Source organism: Zeugodacus cucurbitae, chromosome 3, assembly GCF_028554725.1.
Source record: "Zeugodacus cucurbitae isolate PBARC_wt_2022May chromosome 3, idZeuCucr1.2, whole genome shotgun sequence".
NCBI lineage: Eukaryota > Metazoa > Arthropoda > Insecta > Diptera > Tephritidae > Zeugodacus > Zeugodacus cucurbitae.
The window spans coordinates 30,788,019-30,808,375 of record NC_071668.1 but is presented as its reverse complement, the minus strand read 5'-3'; the positions used below and the strand labels follow the sequence as shown (position 1 = coordinate 30,808,375).

The following is a 20,357-nucleotide window of genomic DNA, read 5'->3' as shown; positions in this document are numbered from 1 at the left end:
CATTGACTTTTGGGCTTTAAAAAGAGAATTTCGTTTGTTTGAGTTTGGACACAGTTTCTTTATATAATTGTGAGTGTGGTATTCTTCCTCACGTTTAAGCGCTGTTTTTAGTTTTCGTACAGCATACATATTTTAGTTGAAGCTGAGTAGAAGGGGAGCGATTTAACTGCCATTCACGTCTAGCTCACCTTTTTTCATTTACAAGCTTTTCTATTTCATTATTAGTGATTTTTCTTCGGCTAATTGGTTTATTATTTCTGTTTGGTGTTGCTATGACAGCTGCATTTGATATTACATCATTAAATTCTCTAATGCTTTCATCAATATCTCTTTCTGTATCTATTTTTAAATCAATATTAATGTGGCTCCTCACATATTTTTTATATTTTAACCAGTTTGTTTTGTGAGATGTTAGACCCACTTTTGGCTCAACGAATATGGGTTGTTCACACAACTTTATTAGTACAGGTGAATGATCAGAAGATAAGTCTGTACATGTATCAGCTGTCACAAGCGATCTATCTATATTTTTGGTTACAGCGAAATCAATAAAATCTGGTATTTTGTTGCGATCACTGGGCCAGTATGTGGGCTTGCCAGGAGATATTATATCAATGTTATTGTGGTTCATAATGGTTTGGTACAGCGGGCGTCCTTTCGGATTAATAAGACGTGAACCCCAGTACATGTGTTTTTTTTTTTTTTTTTTTTTTTTTTTTTTTTATTATTAACCCAAACGATTACCCTCCTCCCGCCCAACCGACGCGAGAGTCTAGAAAGGCAAGAGATTTTTAAGCGTCCGGTTCTCAAACTGCTCAGCTACAGAAAGAAACATTTCAACAGCTGAGATTTAAAAATTTATAAAAACAAAAAGTTAAAAATTTCTGAATATTATTTATTAAGAGAAGACAAAATAGTTTTTTTGATGCTAAATATTGAGTCAGATGGATCAAATGTGCTGGAATGCGAATTAAAATCATGACATATTCGGCAGAATGGTTCATTTAACTCAAAATTTGTTCTAGAAGATTTTAGAAATAATGGTCTAAACTGCCTGGATGAACGCAATGGGACATTAAACTTAATATCAGACAAAAGGAATGAACTACAAACTAAACCATTCAGAAGTTTTACTAGAAAAATTATACCTAGCATTTCTTTGCGACTAGTGAGTGTGGGAAGACTTATAAGTTTTAAACGACTAGTATACGGGGGAAGATTCAATCTTGAATCCCAATGTAAGTGGCCTAAAGCAAAAAGTAAAAATTGTTTTTGAACGGACTCAAGCTTATCAGAATGGGATTGATAGCTAGGATTCCATACCACAGAACCATACTCCAATATAGGCCTTACCAATGTTGTAAAAAGAATTTTAGTAATATACGGATCACTAAATTCTTTAGACCAACGTTTAACAAAGCTAAGAGCACCTTTAGCTTTTAAGACAATTGAATTTACATGAGAATTAAAATTTAGTTTAGGGTCCATATTAACTCCTAAATCAACAAAGCTAAAAACTTGCTCTAAACTGAAGTTATTTATTACATAGGGTGAAAGATCAACAGTTCTACGGGAAAAGCACATCGTTTTACATTTTTTAAGATTCAGTGGCATATCATTTTTGTGACACCAAGTAACTAAATTATTTAAATCCGATTGCAACTCAGTCCTTTCGTTATGAGAAGTATATGATTTAAAAAGTTTTACATCATCCGCATATAATAAAATTTCTGAAAACTTAATTACTGAAGGTATATCATTGATGAACAACAAGAACAGAATCGGGCCGAGATGACTACCCTGTGGAACCCCTGAAGTGACACTAATTGAATCGGATAATGTATTATTAAATAAAACTTGTTGTTTTCTGTTAGTAAGATAAGAGGATACCCATTCAAGAAGTCTTGGTTGAAAACCAAGAAGATTCAGTTTTTGCAAAAGAATTGAGTGGTTTACTCTATCGAATGCTTTACTAAAGTCTGTATATATAACATCAGTATTCTTATTATCCCTAAAACCCATTGACACATGGTTTACAAATTCAAGCAAGTTAGTTACTGTAGATTTCCCTTTACAAAATCCATGCTGAGAGAATGAAATTAAAGGAGAGATTAAGAAAGTTATTTGGTCAGTGACAATAGCTTCAAAAAGTTTGGGTATAGCTGACATTTTAGCTATCCCCCTATAGTTCTCAACAGATGATCTAACTCCACTTTTATGCAAAGGTAATATAAAAGAGTTTTTCCACATTGACGGAAAAATACCTTGTTTAAGAGATAGGTTAAAAAGCTTAGTTAAGGGCAGATAGATATATTTTGCGCAATTTTTAAGAAAGCTTGAGGGAATCATATCAGGGCCATATTTAAACGAATTTTTTAACGTAACTAAATAATTTAAGACATCTGTTTCAGAAATAATTGGTGTATTAATTACAGTACTCGGACATAACACTTGATGATATGGCACATTCATAGGGTAGTTTGAACAATAATTGGATTTGAAGAATTCTGCAAACATATTAGAAATAATATAATTGCCACATGACATTGTTGATTTATATTTCATAGCGGACGGAAAATTTGAAATCCTGCGTTTGGAGTTAACGAAACCATAAAACAATTTCGGATTACGAATAATATTATTTTTTACTTTGATTATGTAGTTTTTATAACATTTTTTGTTAAGTTCCTCAAACTGACGACGCAATTTAGAATATTTTAAATAGTCAACAAGAGCTCCAGTTCTTTTATAAAGTTTAAAAGCACGAGCTTTTTTATTTTTTAATTCACATAGCTCATTCGAATACCACAAATTTGAACTTTTTCTTTTGATAATAAAACATTTCGGAACAAATCTTTCAAAAATATTATAAATTGTTTCATTAAAATGTGATACATTTAATTCAATATTACCACTATAATCAGGCCAAGTCAATTTAGAAAGTTCACAATTAATCTTTTTGAAGTTAGCTTTCGCAAAGTTGAACCGAGAACAAAGGTCCTGTTTGTTGCATACAAGTAATTGGTCTATGATTTCGATATTAATTTCCAAGGCAAGGTGATAAGAGTCCTCTGGCAAAACTAAAGGATCAGATCGGACCACAGAAACTGTTGAAGAATTATCAACATAGACCAAATCTAAGAATTTACCAAACTTGTTCGGAATTAAGTTAATTTGGTTAAGACCCATCCCAGACATTTCTTCCAAAAACTCATTAAAGCTTAAACGAGTGCAAAAAGGGGTAATGCAATCGTCAACAGATTTCCAAGATACACACGGTAAATTGAAATCGCCTAGAACAATTATGTAATCAGTATTCTTAGCAATTGAAAAAACATTATTTATTAAAGAAGCATGCTGCGTATATACAGATAAGTCCGATTGAGGCGGAATATAAGATAAAGTTAGATAAATAGAACATTTATTAATACAAATTCGTATGCACTTAAATTCAATAAAGTCCGCATGAGGAACTTCTACTTCTTCAGATGGAATTGAAGAATGCACAGCAAATAGTACACAGCTGAAACGCCAATCTTGAAAGAAGATATGTTTCTTTCGTATTTAAAGTTAAATTTTCTGACATCAATATCAATATCGTTAATTTTTAATTTCGACGAGATGTAAAACTTTATATCTTCGATTGTGGTATCCGAAGCGAATCTCGAAACGAAAATTGATTTTCGTTGAGGTATTACTACCAAATTTTTTGCCACAAACTCAGAGTTAATAGGAGGCGGATCCTGAATAGTTTTCCGCTTAAGGTTATCGTTATTTGTTTTCGGAGGATTAAGCACTTTTGAAGAGGAAGGCTTCTCTCCTTGAGGGCAAGGAGATGAGAGATTAATAAGGTCTAATTTCACCGGTGACATACTTTTTACGGACAAAGTGGCAGGTTCTTCATTAGACGGACGTTTACGTTTTGATGAAGGCTTAGCATTATCATCTTGATCATTTAGGCATTTAAATGATTGAAACAACACTTCATAATGCTTAAATTTCTCTGTAAGGTTTTGAAGTTCTCGACCGATTTCTTTAAAATTATTGCGCGCCTGTTTAAAAACTTTAAATAATTTAATATCTGTCGGTCTACACTTTAAGCACGACCAGCGCAGACCCTTTCCATCGAGAATAGAATCTAAGATTCTACCTGTCAATCCAGCACATTTAAGATGGGCAAGCCCGTCACAAAGCCAACAAGAAACAAAACGATCAGAATCGCCTTTAATAGTACAATTCGGAAAATTTCAAGTCATTATGAAAAAAAAAAAAATTTAAATTGAAGGAAAAAACAGAATAGTAAATAATAATAAAAATTAAAATATGATATAATAGTAAATAGAAAAACAATAATAGTTATACTGAATTAGCCGAGATCACAACCAATATAATAGTGAGCAGTTTGAGAAGCACTGAGCCACTTAAAAATAACACGCAAACAGCTGTGAGCAAAAATGAAAGAAAAAAAGACGAATCAAAAGAAAAAGAGCAAATTAAAACAAAAACAATATGCAATCGCACAAACAATTGCAAAGTAGGAAATAAAATTGATAATTGATAACAACAACAAATGATTTAAAAGACTCGGCACCAGAATTTAAGAAAATAGTTAAAATACAATTAAAATTTAAATATAACACAAAAGCAAATTAGCACAAATACTTAGCTTTAGATTACACTTATTAAAAGTAAAACTTTCTTCAATTATATTAATAAATTTAAGCACAAATTCAAGAACCGAGGAAAAATTAAACTTCACAGTTTGACGTGTTGCCAGATTGTGTTTTGCATTATAATCTCCACCTGCTAGAAATCTATGACCTAGCGTTCCAAAAAAGTCTTTAAATTCGCTATCTGTAATTTTAAAACGAGGTGGGCAGTATATAGCCGTTAAATTTAAATCACAATTCCGATTTTTTAAGGATATTGTTGTAGCTTGTAACTGGGCTGTAGCATGAGATTCCCGAGCATAATGGTTTAACCGATTTCTAACCAACACTGCCGTTCCACCGTGTGCTTTTCCATCCGGGTGATTTGTAACATACAGTCTAAATCCCGGTATTTTAAAACGCATTTCGGCCTCTTTCTTTTTTTGTCTGCAGATGCGTCTCGCTTCCCTCTATCTATCCCATCCCGCACGTGTTGTGGTTGTTTGCAAAGTTGCGAGGTATGCAGTCTGTTTTCTCTTCGCTGCGAGACGGCATTCCTCATCGTATCAGCTTGTTTTTTGTCGTCGCCGAAATCCAATTGTTTCGGCTGCAGCGGTACGCAGTGAGTTTGAGATGCCGCTCCACAGTTCCCTTATACAGAGATGCTGATGAGTGCTCTCAGAGAGCAGGAGTGCAAGTCGAGTAGAGTATTTCGTGGCTGTCTGTTGCGATTGCAGCTTTTCGACGTCGAACCTTCCTTGTGTTTGTTGACGGGCGTTCTTTGCTGCACAGAGGCGAGTGCGTATCTTCGCTGCAACCAGATAATGGTCCGAGTCTATATTTGGTCCTCGGAGCGTACGCACGTCTAAAACACTGGAGACATGTCTTCCGTCTATCACAACGTGATCGATTTGGTTACGCGTGTTTCGATCAGGAGACAGCCAAGTAGCTTGGTGTATTTTCTTATGCTGGAATCTGATACTACAGACGACCATATCTCGGGCCCCAGCGAAGTCGATCAGCCTAAGGCCGTTTGGCGATGTTTCGTCATGGAGGCTGAATTTTCCGACTGTTGTGCCAAAGACAATTTCTTTACCCACCCTGGCGTTAAAATCGCCAAGCACGATTTTGACATCGTGGCGGGGACAGCGCTCGTAGGTACGTTCTAGGCGCTCATAGAAAGCATCTTTGGTCACATCGTCCTTCTCTTCCGTTGGGGCGTGGGCGCAAATAAGCGATATGTTGAAGAACCTCGCTTTTATGCGGATTGTGGCTAGACGTTCATCCACCGGGGTGAATGCCTGAACTCGGCGACGGAGTGTCTCTCCCACCACAAATCCAACACCAAATTTGCGCTCCTTTATATGGCCGCTGTAGTAGATGTCACAAGGACCCACCTTCTTCCGTCCTTGTCCCGTCCATCGCACTTCTTGGATCGTATGAGGACATCAACCAGCTGGGCAGAGGCACCTTCCCAATTAAGGGTCCGGACATTCCAGGTGCATGCCCTTAAATCCTTATCCTTAAAACGTTTGCAGCGGTCGTCATCAAAAGGGGGGTGTCTCATCCGAGGCTTTCGTCGATTTTTCATTGGTACTTCGTTTTTATGTGGTGGGTCCCAAACCCTACGCACAACCGCGGGAGCGGGTTCGCCTTCTCACTTTAGCTCGCCTTCAAACGGATGTTTGTTAGCTACCCAGAGGATACTTGGTCTAAAACCGGAAGTCGTGAGCTGCTTGAATCATGTGGAGAAGAATCGTTTCTGGTCACTCCCAAGTGAATGACAATCAAAAACTTTCCTCAAGAGACTTGATAAAAGAGAATTTAGTTGTATGGGAGGTGAGCGTAAAAGTGGGCGGATATTATTGAAATTTAAAACCAACATATGTATATAATAAAAATACACCAAAAAAATATAAAAATAAAAATGCTATGTACCAAAAATCAGTGCTGTAGATCAAAAATTAAGTTTCACCTTATATGGGAGGTGGGCGTAAAATAGGGGGCGTGATTTTGATTTTTTCAAATTTTTCTTGATTGGAATCCAAAACAATGATGTACCAAATGTCATTGTCCTGCGACAACTCCTTATATTTTTAGCCGCAGTATGCAATGGCAGAAACCTATGTGCGGTGCTAACCCAGCAAAACCTGCCTGACCGAAACTCCAATACATTTTCACAATTTTTACTTGTCACTAACACCCCCTCACATAGCTTTGAAATGAGTAAGAAGTCAATCAATTGTGTCTTTTGTTTGATTTATATTACATGCTCTTCTCGCAACATATGTAAAGAAAAAATAAAACAAAAGAAGACGAACTGATTTTCTTAGCTGTCACCGCTTATTGAAAACGATGAATGTGAAAGCGTACAGCATGATACCGCGAATTTGACGTTTGCTTATGCGTTAGACAAATTGAATTCAAAGAAAAAAATTATTCGGTTACGCACGCGTCGTGAAAAGAATTTTGCTTTAGATTATTTGTGAAAATATATTTAAATATCAATTGTATTTTAATATTTGTGTTTAAATTTGTGACTACAATACTATTTGGAAAAAGGGTGAGTAGAAAACATATATGTAATTTAAAATGAAAAAAAGTACATTTAGTGCATATGTGAGCCGGGAAAAAAGGCTTTTAACCTTAGTGCATCTAATTTTGAGAAAATTTATGAAAAAGATGTAAATTCCGATATTGTTCCTAGTGTGGAGGGATGCAGTTCAGTAAGCTCCCTTGATTTTTCTTTTAATTGCAGCAATGACCATGTTAGTGATATGAATAGTGATAGTGAAATTTCAAAAGTGATAGAAAATAATAAATTCAGTTCAGAATTAAAAGCTTGGGCTTTAAGAAATAGGGTATCCCATAACACGGTGACCGATCTTCTGCAAAATAGGTTGCACAGATTTACCTTTAACGGCTAAAAGTCTTCTACGTACCAGCCGAAAAAAGGTAAATATTCAAACAATTCCAAGTGGATCTTTTTTATATAGAGGAATTCAACATCATTTTGAGAAAAATGCATTTCCTCAACTTGAAAATAAAGATAAGATTGTTCTTGATGTGGGAATAGATGGCCTCAAATTATTCAAGAATTCGAATAGAGTATTTTGGCCAATTTTAGCATCAATAGTTGATTGTCCAAACGAATTGCCCTTTACAATTGCATGCTTTTCTGGAACAGAAAAACCTTGGAACATCAATGATTTTCTGAAAGAATTTTGCGAAGAAGTTAATTGTTTAAAAAAAATGGCCTTCAGGTTAGTGTTTATCCTGTAAAGAAGAAATTTGACATTCGTTTGTTTTGCTGCGATGCTTTTGTTACAGGTGTGCAATCGCACACTGGAAAAAGTAGTTGCTCTAAATGTGATCAAGTGGGTGACTACAAAGAAAGGAGAGTTTGCTTTTCAAAACAAATTAAAAATTTGAGGACTGACCAGTCTTTTAAAAATAGAAATGACAGATCACATCACATTAAACAATTTAAATTTAGAGAGAGCATTTTAGAGTCAGGTAATTTCCAAATGGTTTCCCAATTTCCTTTAGATCCCATGCACCTTGTAGATCTTGGGATATGTAGAAAGTTGCTTCAATTGTGGATTAAAAAAGGCAATATTAACGTAACCAAAGTTAACGAAAAAATATTATTTCTCTCCAATTTAGTTCCTTCAGAATTCGGTCGAATATGTAGAAGTTTAGATGAAATTAGTAATTGGAAAGCGACAGAGTTTAGGCAGTTTTTATTGTATATAGGTATATTTGTTCTAAATGATTGTATCAGCAGTGACCATTACTACCACTTTTTATTATTGCATGCAGGAATAAGGCTGTTATCATGTGAAAAATCATATAGAACTGAAGCTAACGTTGCCCAACAAATCTTTCAAGAATTCGTTGATTTGTTTGGGAATATATACGGAGACCATTTAGTTAGTTATAACGTGCATGGTTTACTGCATTTAACTGATAGCAATTCGGCCCTCTAGATCAGTTTTCAGCCTATAAGTTTGAAAACCATATGCAATATTTGAAAAAACTTATACATAAACCGAATAAAATCCTTCAGCAATTACATTTAAGGCTTGATGAAAGAACTAATACAAACATTGAACCCAACAAAACTTTAAAAATTAATATGTTTAATATAGATAATAAAAAAGAAAAAGATTCTTATTGTTTTAGTGAAAAACTAGGCCCTGTAAAAGTAATAGGAATGACAGACGAATCTGGTTGTGTTATGGTATCTGCACATTGTTTTTTAGATGTTGAAAACTACTTTGAGGAACCTTTAGAATCGTCATCTGGTTTAGGTATTTTAGTAGCGAAGAGATTAGATAAAAATGTATTTAAAATAAAAAAAGACGACAAATATTTCTCTATTCCACATGAGGGCAAGTTTCTTCTTATACCAATTCTACATCATTTATTTCATAAATTTTCAAATTAGGTTTTTAAAGTATTTATGCACATATATTTTTCTCGGCTAGGCTAATAATATTGTTAATAACATTTTCTTAAATATTTGAAAAAAGAATTTTGATACTGCCAATTTTTATTTCTCAATTAGATGGAAAATATATTTGACGATATTGACTTGGAGGACTGTCCAACAATGTCTTCAACTCCTGCAAAAGGTATGTAAATATATGTAAACTTACAAAAATTCGTTTCAATATATTGTTACTTTTTTGTTATTGTAGAGCAATTACATTTGAAGCGACGAAACTTTAACACATCTGGTTGCTACAATGCAGAGGCAAGCATTTCAAAACAACCTGTGGAAGGAAACGGTAATGCAACACACATATAATTTATTTCTTTAAATTTCTTTAATTTTTTATTTTTCCACCCTTATTCCAGAGGTTATTGACATGTTAACGACTATTTCTAAACAACTTGACTTGACGACGAGGGTATGCAATTTGGAAAATAAAATCGATAAGCATGTGAAAGAAAATGTAAGATTACAACAGTTTTCATATGCATAAATTAACATTTTTCTCTACATGTCCCTTTAATTCTTTTTCAGATTATTCATAAAAGTGAAGAAATGGCGCAACAAAAAACGATCCGTGAATGCAAGGTCCTCATCCGCAAAATTCATCAATCGGTATGCCGAATGACTGGTGAAGAAGTCGACAACGATCAAACCGAAATCGCTTCCACCCTCCCATTAAATACGCTTGCTTCAGCTTTGGAAATGGACGAAAAATTAAAATGCGACGAATTTGCTGCTGCAACGGTAAGCAATATATACATATTTTTTCAATAAACCATTAAATATTTACATACTTTTTTTTTATTTACAGAAACAATTCGATTTGCGACTAAAAGGTACTTCAGATAGTGTACATGATGTGTTGCGTAGTCTGTACACTGATGAACTTGTTTATTTATGTAACTGGGACGGTAGGGGTGGGAAGCAACCTCTCTCCAAATTCCTGCTAGTTTCCAACATTTTATACGGTAAATTCTGTTTTTTTTTTTTAATTTAATTTTACTTTAAATGTTTTGTTTTAATTTGTACTTATCATTATGTTTTTTTATAGATTCATTTATAACTTATGGATTGGCAACATTTGAAAAACAAGTTCGAAAAGCCTTTGGAATTAGCCACCATAGACACAAACAAAGGATTTATAGAAAGAGAAAAACTGAGGAGTGAATCATAATTTATTATTTAACAATAAATTATATGTATCTATTATATTACTAAACATAATTTTTTTAAAACACTAAATTTTAAATTTAAAGCAATGTGAAGTATGAATTGAATTCAAAATAACAAGTTTTTGTTAAAAATTATCTGAGAAAAAAATTAAATATGAAAAAAAAAATCTTTTATTTTGAGATTCGAACATGAGCCTCACTGATTACCAAGCCGTGTGATTAACGACTAGGCTAATATAGCATGCATCGACGCGCTTTCCTAAAAGCAGTTTTCTCCACTTGCCTTCAATTTCAACAAAGTGTGAGAAGGGACGATATAGTTTTATTGTAGCAGAAAGCGTATGCTCAAGAAGGTGACAAAAAATCACATGTATACAAAAGTTTTGGGAGGTTTTTTGAATTGCCCTTAAGAATGTGATAGGAAAGTGTGACAATTAAACCGGCACGCGTTACCGGCATGTCACTAGGTAACATGACCGTCACTGTTCTAACAGGGAACTCATACATCACTACACATGCAAAGTTTTTCAGCTTTTACCAACACATACACAATAGTAACTTTTTGTAGTTAAAGTGCCTTGGAGACGATCAAATAATTGCGTCAAACACTTTAAGTGTGTTGGTGTCGTCGGCTCTCGTCGGCTACACGTACGCTACACCGACCTGTTGTCGGCTCTGTTTGATGAAAATCAAAAATTTTTGATATTTCTATTTGATGGACGATAATTTGATCGTCTCCACTCATGTTTGACAAGCATGAGCTCATTTGCAGGGAAGATTTCAAGCTGAGAGGACATAGAAAAGTGAAGTAAAGCGAAGCGGAAAAAATAAAATAAAATAAAAAAAACAAAATAAATAAATTAAATTAAGTTAAATTAAAAAAATAAAATAAAATAAAATTTAAAAAAAAAAATAAAATAAAATAAGTTAAAATAAAAAAAAAAATAAAATAAAATAAAATAAAATTAAATTAAAATAAATAAATTAAATTAAATAAAATTAAAAAAATAAAATAAATAAATAAAATAAAATGAAATGAAATGAAATGGAATGGAATGAAATGAAATGAAATGAAATGGAATGTAATGAAATGAAATGGAATGAAATGAAATGAAATGGAATGAAATGAAATAAAATAAAATAAGATAAAATAAATAAACTTAATAAAATCCCAAAATACTAGCATATTTCATTTCATTTTTGAAATGAAATGGAATGAAATGAAATAAAATAAAATAAAATAAGATAAAATAAATAAATTAAAATAACACAATAAAGTAAAGTAAAATCAAATATAATAAAATAAACTAAATAATATAAAATAATACAAAAATGGAGAAATTTTTTTTCATAAGAATTGCAGCACATGCCATTAATAGATCATCATCATCCGACGATGACATGATGACCGTTCGTTACGAGCTCAAAACTAAACTGATGTTTGACGTGTTAATTTGAACGTTTGCGGGCAACACACGATTGAACATCACTAACACATATGCACTGTTTGACGCAATTATTTGATCGTCTCCAGGGCACTTAAATGGCAATCTCGGTAGTTAGAGTGGCAACATTCATTAACCCTAATTTTTGTATGTATAAGAGAGAGATGCACGTACTACAATAAACCGTTCAAAATCGCTGCCATGACCGCCATTCATATGAAAAGAAAATTTTAAATGAGTGGATGTTAGTGCGTATTAATAATTTGTTACTGATATTATTTTATATTTATAGTAAATTTTCTCTTTACAGAGCGGTACTATGTTTGACTGGGTGCTGCAGCGTATTTTAACTGCAGAAAATGGTCTTGAAAGGCAAAGCGAGCTACAACGCACTTCTGGTGCGTACATGCAAAGAGAAGCAGAACAAGGACTATGCGAATTTAGGCAGATGGATGAGTTGATAATATCAAATCTTTTGTTAGAGTCTACTTCTGCTTTTTCCAGACTGGATAAGGAAGCGAAGCGTATGGGTCTGGTGGTGAACGAGGACAAGACGAAATATCTCCTGTCGTCAAACAAACAGTCAGCGCATTCGCGTCTTGGCTCCCACGTCACTGTTGACAGTCATAACTTTGAAGTTGTAGATAATTTCATCTACCTGGGAACCAGCATTAACAGCAATAATCAGCCTGGAAATCCAACGCAGAATCACTCTTGCCAACAGGTGCTACTATGGACTAAGTAGGCAATTGAAAAGTAAAGTCCTCTCTCGACGAACAAAAACCAAACTCTACAAGTCTCTCATCATTTCCGTCCTGCTTTACGGTGCAGAAGCGTGGACGATGTCAACATCCGATGAGACGGCACTAGTAGTTTTCGAGAGAAAGGTTTTGCGGAAGATTTATGGTCCCTTAAACACTGGCAACGGCGAATACCGCAGACGATGCAACGATGAGCTGTATGTATTATTCGACGACATAGACATAGTCCAGCGAATAAAAAGACAGCGGCTACGCTGGCTAGGTCATGTTGTTCGAATGGATGAAAGTGCTCCAGCTCTGAAAGTATTCGATGCAGTACCCGCTGGTGGAAGCCGAGGAAGAGGGAGACCTCCACTCCGATGGAAGGACCAGGTGGAGAGGGACCTGGCTTCGCTTGGTATAACCAGTTGGCGCCAAAATGACAGAAGGAGGGATGTTTTGGACTCGGCTATAACCGCTTAAGGGTTGTCTACGCCAGTCAAGAAGAAGAGGAAATACAACACAAAATATGCCATGTATCAATGCCTTGGATCAACAACAGGTATTATTGAAACGAATTTAATTGCAAAACAATAATTTTGATATTCTTATTATTTAAGAGAGTTGGTATTAATATTCCAATGCTTATAATATTGGTGGATAATCGCCACATGGTGTAACAAGTGTAGCAGCAACAACAAATAATACATATTCAAATTCACAACAAAAGTCAAAATCGCACAACGCAAGCGGCAAATAACAACGTTTGTTCTACGAATATAGATATTTTAATTATTTCTAACCAACTATACATATTTTTCAGGCATCGGATCATGTACAACATATTACATCGGACTTTTGGAGCAGCAGTACATACATACTTATTTTCGACGTGCTAAACACAGAGTCTCCTATAATGCCCTTGGATCTTCACAATGGATGGTTAACATAGTAACAGAGCTCGAAAAAACAATATTGAGGCGTAGAAGTTTTTTATCCTGCTTCTGATTTGACTATGCAGAAATTATTAAGCTGAACTTACAATTTATCATGTTCAATATCATGATTGTTAATTTTGAACGGTCGCAATAGCACTAAATTTATTAATTTAAATGTAAAATATTGGTAAATTAGCATCTATATACAAATGAAGTAGGTGACCTATAGAATGAAGACCAATGGAGACCAATGAACCAAATTTAAGTAACGAAACGGTGACCCGACAAATGAACAACACCTGTGACTAAGGGGTGACCCTGAAAATTATAAATCGAACAATCTCCAATGATAAATGGCTGATTAAAAAAACGAACCCTCTGCTAGAGGACATATGCCTTTCCAAAACAATGAAAAATTAGAGCAGAAAGACATATGCAGGATTTGCTCCAAAATCAATGAGAGAGAGCGAGCAAGATAATCACACCGACATGCCGTAAAAGAAGAGAAATTGTAACTTGTTTCTTGCTGCTAGAACAAGAGAGACCAATAAAATAATACAAGCTTTTTTTTACTGGTAACCAATACACCATAAGATAAGTAACTCTACTCGTCTTGCAGGGTACTTAAATAATTATTAAATAAAGTAAATTTTTTCATTATTATTGCGGTTATTTTAAATTATTTCGCATGTTTATTAAATTCTATGGTGGTATTAAATGTTATTTATTGATAAGTTAGTTATATTTATGTACAAGTGTATAACGCAATTCAACTTAAATATTGTATTCAAATAAATACATCCCTGGTTTCGTCACACTGCATTTGGCACTTTCAAATTTTAAAAGATTTAATATTACTATGAAACAATTTGAATAATTTTCAATAAATAACCTTGAAAGAGTAAGTCTGGCTTAAGATAGTTCTTTGCAAACTTTTCAAGCCTTGGCAATGCCTTCCATAGATAGTCAGCAATCTATTAGACATTGTATGGGAATTTCTTCAGAGAAATTCATTTGCATATTTTTATGGTTATATGTAATAAATATTTTAAAATGCACAATTGTTTGCTGTATTTAGCACTATTCGAGAAAGGTTAAATCTCTGAAGAGATAAATAAAAAGTGTACGATTCGTCAAACTTAGTAAAAACTCGTAAGCTTTTTATAAGTACATTTTTGATTCTTGTTACCTTGGAGGAGGCGACCACGTCTCGTTTCAAGCTCATAAAGTTTTTGTGTATTTCCCATAGGCAATTCATTCCCCTTTATATAATTAATGCTTTAATACTATCTTCATGTTAGCAGTTTATATGTTTTTTTGTTGATGAAACGACTGTGGATGTTTGAAAAAACGTATATAAGAATGTAAACATTTATGAACTTATGAATTTTTTAAACAAAATTTTGATTTAATTTCCTGTTTATTTAATACCGTTAAGAAATGTATTAACTTATGAACTTTATTCTACAAAATTGAAATTTTTTTTATGTTTAAAAAAACACAGCTAATATAGGTTTTATTTAACCAGCAAATTAAGTTATTAGCTTAATTTGTATGGCAGATTTAGCCAACATAATTATGTTGGCTTGTCATAAGCAATCATAACATGTAGATTGAACTAGAGGAATTGCCAGTTAATCGTTTTTTTTTTTCATTCACAATAGTTTTCAGTTTAAAAAAAAAAAAATTAATTCTATTCGATGTGCAAAATGGCAAATAAAAATATTTATTTTGATCATCCCGGATCTAATAATGATTGCACATTCCTTAAAAGGTCAGCATGTTATAGAAAAACGGTAAACAAAAGGGAATTTTGATTTATAAATGCAATCGTTTTTTTTTTATAAATTCCATTTCAGCTGGGAGTTCGGGGCCGCATTGCCAACACAATTCATTTTGAAGCGAAAATATGATAAAAGCTAAATGCGTTTTATTTGTCCATGATATAGCTATTAGCTTGTGGTAGTTAAATAAAACACGCCTATAATTTATAATATGATCGGATCACCTAAAAAAGACAGTAAAAGACTTATTGCATTTCGCAAGGGAGGTGCGGAACATTCAAAGCTTTTTAAATATATATATTTGTAAATAATTTAAATAAAAACTAGCAAAATAATTTTTTTTTATTTTTGCGTCTTTAAAATTTAAATAATTGTGACCAAAAATAACTTATCACAGAGAATTATGTTTTTTATATTCTTTAATTTGGTTAAAACTTAGTTATTGTGAATTTATTTGAACGACTTTAGCACACAGAAATTTTTTTTTGGCAACTGTAATTGAAAGAAGAAGAAGAAGTATGCAGCAGTTTTTAGACCGGCGCTTACTTCTTTCACAAAAATTAATTGAATGTAATAACGTTTAAAAATATTGTAATAAAAAAGTGAGTTAAAATGTCGAATAGTATGTTTACTACCTCAAAACGTGGTTTCCTTCAAATAAAACCTCAAACACCTAAAGGATTATACTCCCAAGAAAATTCGGGTCTTAATGAACTCTCCATCACATTGCTACCAGACGAATTGTCCCGCGTTTTAAATCAGTCGCAACGACAACAATCATTCAATAATTCCGGCACAAATTTTGGTAACTACAATGAGACTGCTTGTGATGTTTTAAATATGAGTAATATGTCCACGATGGAGGAAAATCAAAATATATTCCTACTCAAGGAAAAAACAGATTTGTTATTTCCTCAATTCCTTGAAGTTTTACAAGGGCGAACTAATGACTCTGAAGTTTTTGATACTATCCAAAACTTGATACAAACATGTGCTGGCGTTGCAGATGAGTTGCAGAAAGGCTTACAACATAATCCTTCTATGTCCAAATATCAAAATGACAATTTTATGTGGTTGGACCAAGAAATGAAAACATGGAAATTGTTATTTGCTTTATACAAAGATAGGATCATCGTGCAAGCAGAAGATGTTGGTATGGATTGTAATATGCCACCCTTAGGAGGATCAGAAAAGGAAGTTGTTGCCCAACTATATACATGTACGTAGCAATAAATATATATATGATTTTTAAAAATAAGAAATATAATGATATTTCTGTAATATATAGGCAACTCTACATTACGTGAGTACCAATTGATGGTTGATTGGCTTGAAGCATGTTACGATCGAAAGGATTCACAACCTCAAGTTGGGCATGTTACCAATCGTGCAGTAGGTTGGGAGAACACACTTTTTCAACTACAAAATCGTCGTGATGTAGCTTTTGGAACTGGGGTAGATATTGTCAAATCGTTAGACCCCGATGCTCCTATTCGTGAGCGTCGTCCACTCCATGCGTTAGATGAGGAAGATACGTTGCGCCTATCACGCTGTATTTTTACCGAAGTTCGTCAAGGACGCATTGATGAGGCAATGGCTATTTGTAAATATAGTGGACAAACATGGCGCGCTGCCATACTAGAAGGTTGGCGCCTACACGAAGATCCCAATTATGAAACACAATTAAATAATCGCGAAAAACTGCCGATTGAAGGAAATCCACGTCGTGATATTTGGAAAAAATGTGCTTGGCTAATGGCTGACTCTAAGAAATTTGATGAATATACACGCGCAATAGCTGGAGCTTTTTGTGGCCATATCGATTCTTTAAAGGCGTTATTAAGTGGTTCCTGGGAGGATTTACTCTGGGCATATCTTAAGGTGCAAATTGATATACGTGTCGAGAGTGAAATACGTGCTTGTTGCATTAAAGCTTACCTTCCGCTACCAGATAATTATTGGAATGCCAAAATGTCATTAGAACAGATATTCGAAGAACTATCAGTTCATAAAGATGCCGCCGTCCGTGACTATGCTTACAGTAAGGTTGGAACCATACAAAAGTACTTGATATTGGACAATATAGGAGAGTTGCTACATATAATGCGCCGTTGGGTTGACGATTCTCATAATTCCAGCGATCGTGAAAATTTATCCCCTCACCTTTTGCGATTCATTACGCACATAGTACTTTTTATGCGACAAATTGGACGTGTTGATAAAGAAGAAACAGCCGACTGTATAGTAGCGGCTTACGTTGAGTCTTTAATAAAAATGGGAGATGCACAATTAGTGGCTTTTTACACTGCCGCACTGCCTGGAAAATTGCAAATGCTATTATATTCCAAATTCCTAGAAGGAATTACGGACACTGCAAATCGCTCAGCGGCGATCACGGAGGCCATTAATGCTGGACTTGATGTTGAGAATATCACTCGCCATACAGTGGATACTATTCGTCAGCGTATGCCAGAAAATACCGACAAAACTGACATTTCTCGTGAAAGTCTTCAAATTGGCGAGATTTCTACTTTCGATCAGCGAAAAATTAGTGCTCTGGAATGGCTAACATTTTTGCCAACTCAACGTGGAGACCTTTTGTGGCAAGCAAATGCGATGATTCGTACTTTTCTGGGCGAGAACAAATCAGAATGTGTGCGCGCCGTTTATGAAATTGTCCCTACTGATTCACTTTCGCAAATAATTAGTATATATGGTTCAAAGGATAATTTCCCTTGCCGCGAAGAGTGTAGTATTAAGGAATACCTTAGTTATAAAATATACTTAGCAGCTATCGACAGTTTTGGGGAATGGTCACGCCTATTGCATAATCGTCCAAAAGAGCCAAATCTTGTTACAGCTGGGGCAAATTTTACTGAACGTGTGGCATCGGAGCATAAAGAGCAAGTTTATCATGCAGAACTAAAACGCTGGGAAGCAAATATTGAAGATCAAACCAAATGTAAGCTAAAAAATTATTAATAACTTTTTGTAACTGATTACTTTTTTAATTACTAGTAACACGGGATGCTCTATTCAATATATTACTTTTCCCTGAAAAGGGGTGGTTAATTGATCCAGATACATCAAAAGATCCTGCAAAAATCAGTGAATTGGATTGGCAAAATCGTCAAATACAATTAGAAAAACTTCGTAGCATCTGTATTCCCGAAATAGTACTTCTATTGCATAAAGTTTTACACGCCTCGGGGGATTATCAAGGATGTGTTAAGCTGTCGGACGAAATCGCCTCAGAAACTCGACAATTGTATAAAGTTTACACAAAGCATAAGCTGGCAGAGTTGCTTTCAAAGTTAGCTGAATCCTCATTGCAGTTGTTGAACAAGAAACTTGACCCATGGGGTTATGTTTCTACCCTTTAAAACATTGTATTGAAATTAATTATGGAAATTATTTGCTTCAATAATTGATTTGTTTTTTAGATTCATAATGAATTAAATTCAAATTAAGTTGGTATTTGTAACATTTTGATAAATATTGTTTTCTTTTTTACATTTGCACCCACTAAATGAATTAAGTAAAAAACTATAAAGTGCCATAACGAAGCCCCGAAGTAACAAAGCTATAAAAGTAAAAAAACAAACAAACAAATACAAAGGAGCATACTAGGAAGATCACTTTTTTTTTTAAATGTGCGTGATCATGTGTTTTGTACATATCTCGTATACTACTAAAGCTACATATATCGAACAAACTTTCTGGAATTATATCCCTTAGGTATTCTAGTCTACATAATAAAATCGGCCAATAACCACACACCATACAAAGGTTATGTTCAAAACTACTAACTAATGGGTTAATTCATTAACGAAAGACATAAAAAGAACTATGATGAACTAAGATGGTCCAAAAGTGCTGCACTCAAATTAATAAAAAAAAACTAGAAAATGTACGATTGTTGGACAAACCAATTTTCTACTCGACTAATTTCGATCAATTGAATGAATTTAAATAATAAATTTCAACACATAGAAGACGACAAGCGACGAGCGACATCTGTCAATTATTAAAATACACGCGTTCTTATGGGCACAGATTTTTTGACAACAGCATGACTACGCGACAACAGGCTTGTAGTTGTCGTCGCCAAATTAGGAATGTTTCTAATTTTGCCGACGTCAATGGCCGTCAACGTCAACAATCGATTATTTAAAACAAATAAATCGCCAATTTTACATTTTATGCGTGAATAATTTCACTTTAAACTAAATATGTAAATTTTATTGAAGTGAAAGATGTTAGTACGGCTACAATGGACTTGATGTTTGATATGTCGCTGCCGTCTTCAAAATGTTCAAGACGCTGGCTTCGAAGCGACGTCGCTAAGTCGTGTCGTGTCGTCGTCTTTGTGTTCAGCACTTGAGTCAATACATTTGTTTTTCAATATTACTTCTAAAAGTATTTATTGACAAAATTCACCAGAATGCTACTGCAGGAAGTAGATGTACCGTTTTCTTTGGTTTTCCCTAATTACCTAATTAACGGGTTGTAAAAAAAAATTACCAAATTGCCTATGTGTGAGATTCTAACAGTTTTAAGTATATATATATATACTAGCAGACCCGGCCACACGTTTTTGTGGCTAAGGTATACATTAAATGAGTAAATCTTTCAATGACAATAAAGACGAAAACGTTATAGCCGACAAATTTTAAAATGATTGATAGACATTATTGCAGATCTGTGTTAAGCGTAAATCATCGTAATTTGTAAAACTTTGATTTTTTTAATCGTATATTGGAGAAAGTAACAAATGACCAAATTTCATAGTTGGCTTTATCTTGCTTTGGTGACGATATTGATTACCTTCTTCACTGCCAGTCTTGTTCTTTTGCAAAGTTTGATGTTGATTTATGCAGCATGATGAAAACTCACAGTCTGTGGGATAATTTAATATGTCATCCTGGTTTGTAGCTGTGTCAACTGTCCTTTAACGAAATTCTAAATTGTCGCATTAAGATCAAAGAGATCGTTGTTTTTTTACCACCAATATAGGTCATTCAATCAGTCATTTATGTTTATTATATTATTGTTTCATGTCAGAAAAAACACGATGAATTAGCTCCTCTTTCGAGGCCATGAAGTGACAGAAACCCGTTAAAAATGT

General features: G+C 34.0%; 3 protein-coding genes across 4 annotated transcripts in view; 2 read left to right on the top strand and 1 right to left on the bottom strand.

Moving 5' to 3' along the window:
• LOC105220090 (uncharacterized) overlaps positions 1-14,981 on the bottom strand; it is a 77,226-nt gene extending 62,245 nt beyond the window's left edge. Inside the window, exons 1-2 of one of the 2 annotated variants that reach the window (XM_054228180.1) lie at positions 14,877-14,981; positions 14,635-14,777 (exon numbers count right to left, since the gene is read on the bottom strand). In XM_054228180.1, coding sequence (XP_054084155.1) covers positions 14,635-14,692 — 58 coding nt within the window. In that variant the 5' untranslated portion in view covers positions 14,693-14,777; positions 14,877-14,981. Of the gene's footprint in view, positions 1-14,634 lie in introns of both variants that reach the window. The other variant, XM_054228179.1, reaches the window with a different exon arrangement.
• Positions 7,033-11,261, top strand: LOC128920552 (uncharacterized). Its single transcript, XM_054228182.1, has 7 exons — positions 7,033-7,212; positions 9,220-9,286; positions 9,353-9,442; positions 9,513-9,610; positions 9,682-9,894; positions 9,962-10,118; positions 10,202-11,261. Exons 2-7 carry the CDS (start codon positions 9,220-9,222, stop codon positions 10,315-10,317), a joined length of 741 nt encoding a protein of 246 aa, XP_054084157.1. The 5' UTR covers positions 7,033-7,212; the 3' UTR covers positions 10,318-11,261.
• Positions 14,982-15,704: 723 nt separating the features above from the next.
• On the top strand, positions 15,705-18,725 carry LOC105220291 (nuclear pore complex protein Nup107). Its single transcript, XM_011196730.3, has 3 exons — positions 15,705-16,448; positions 16,518-18,191; positions 18,248-18,725. Exons 1-3 carry the CDS (start codon positions 15,842-15,844, stop codon positions 18,610-18,612), a joined length of 2,646 nt encoding a protein of 881 aa, XP_011195032.1. The 5' UTR covers positions 15,705-15,841; the 3' UTR covers positions 18,613-18,725.
• The last annotated feature ends 1,632 nt before the right edge of the window (positions 18,726-20,357 follow it).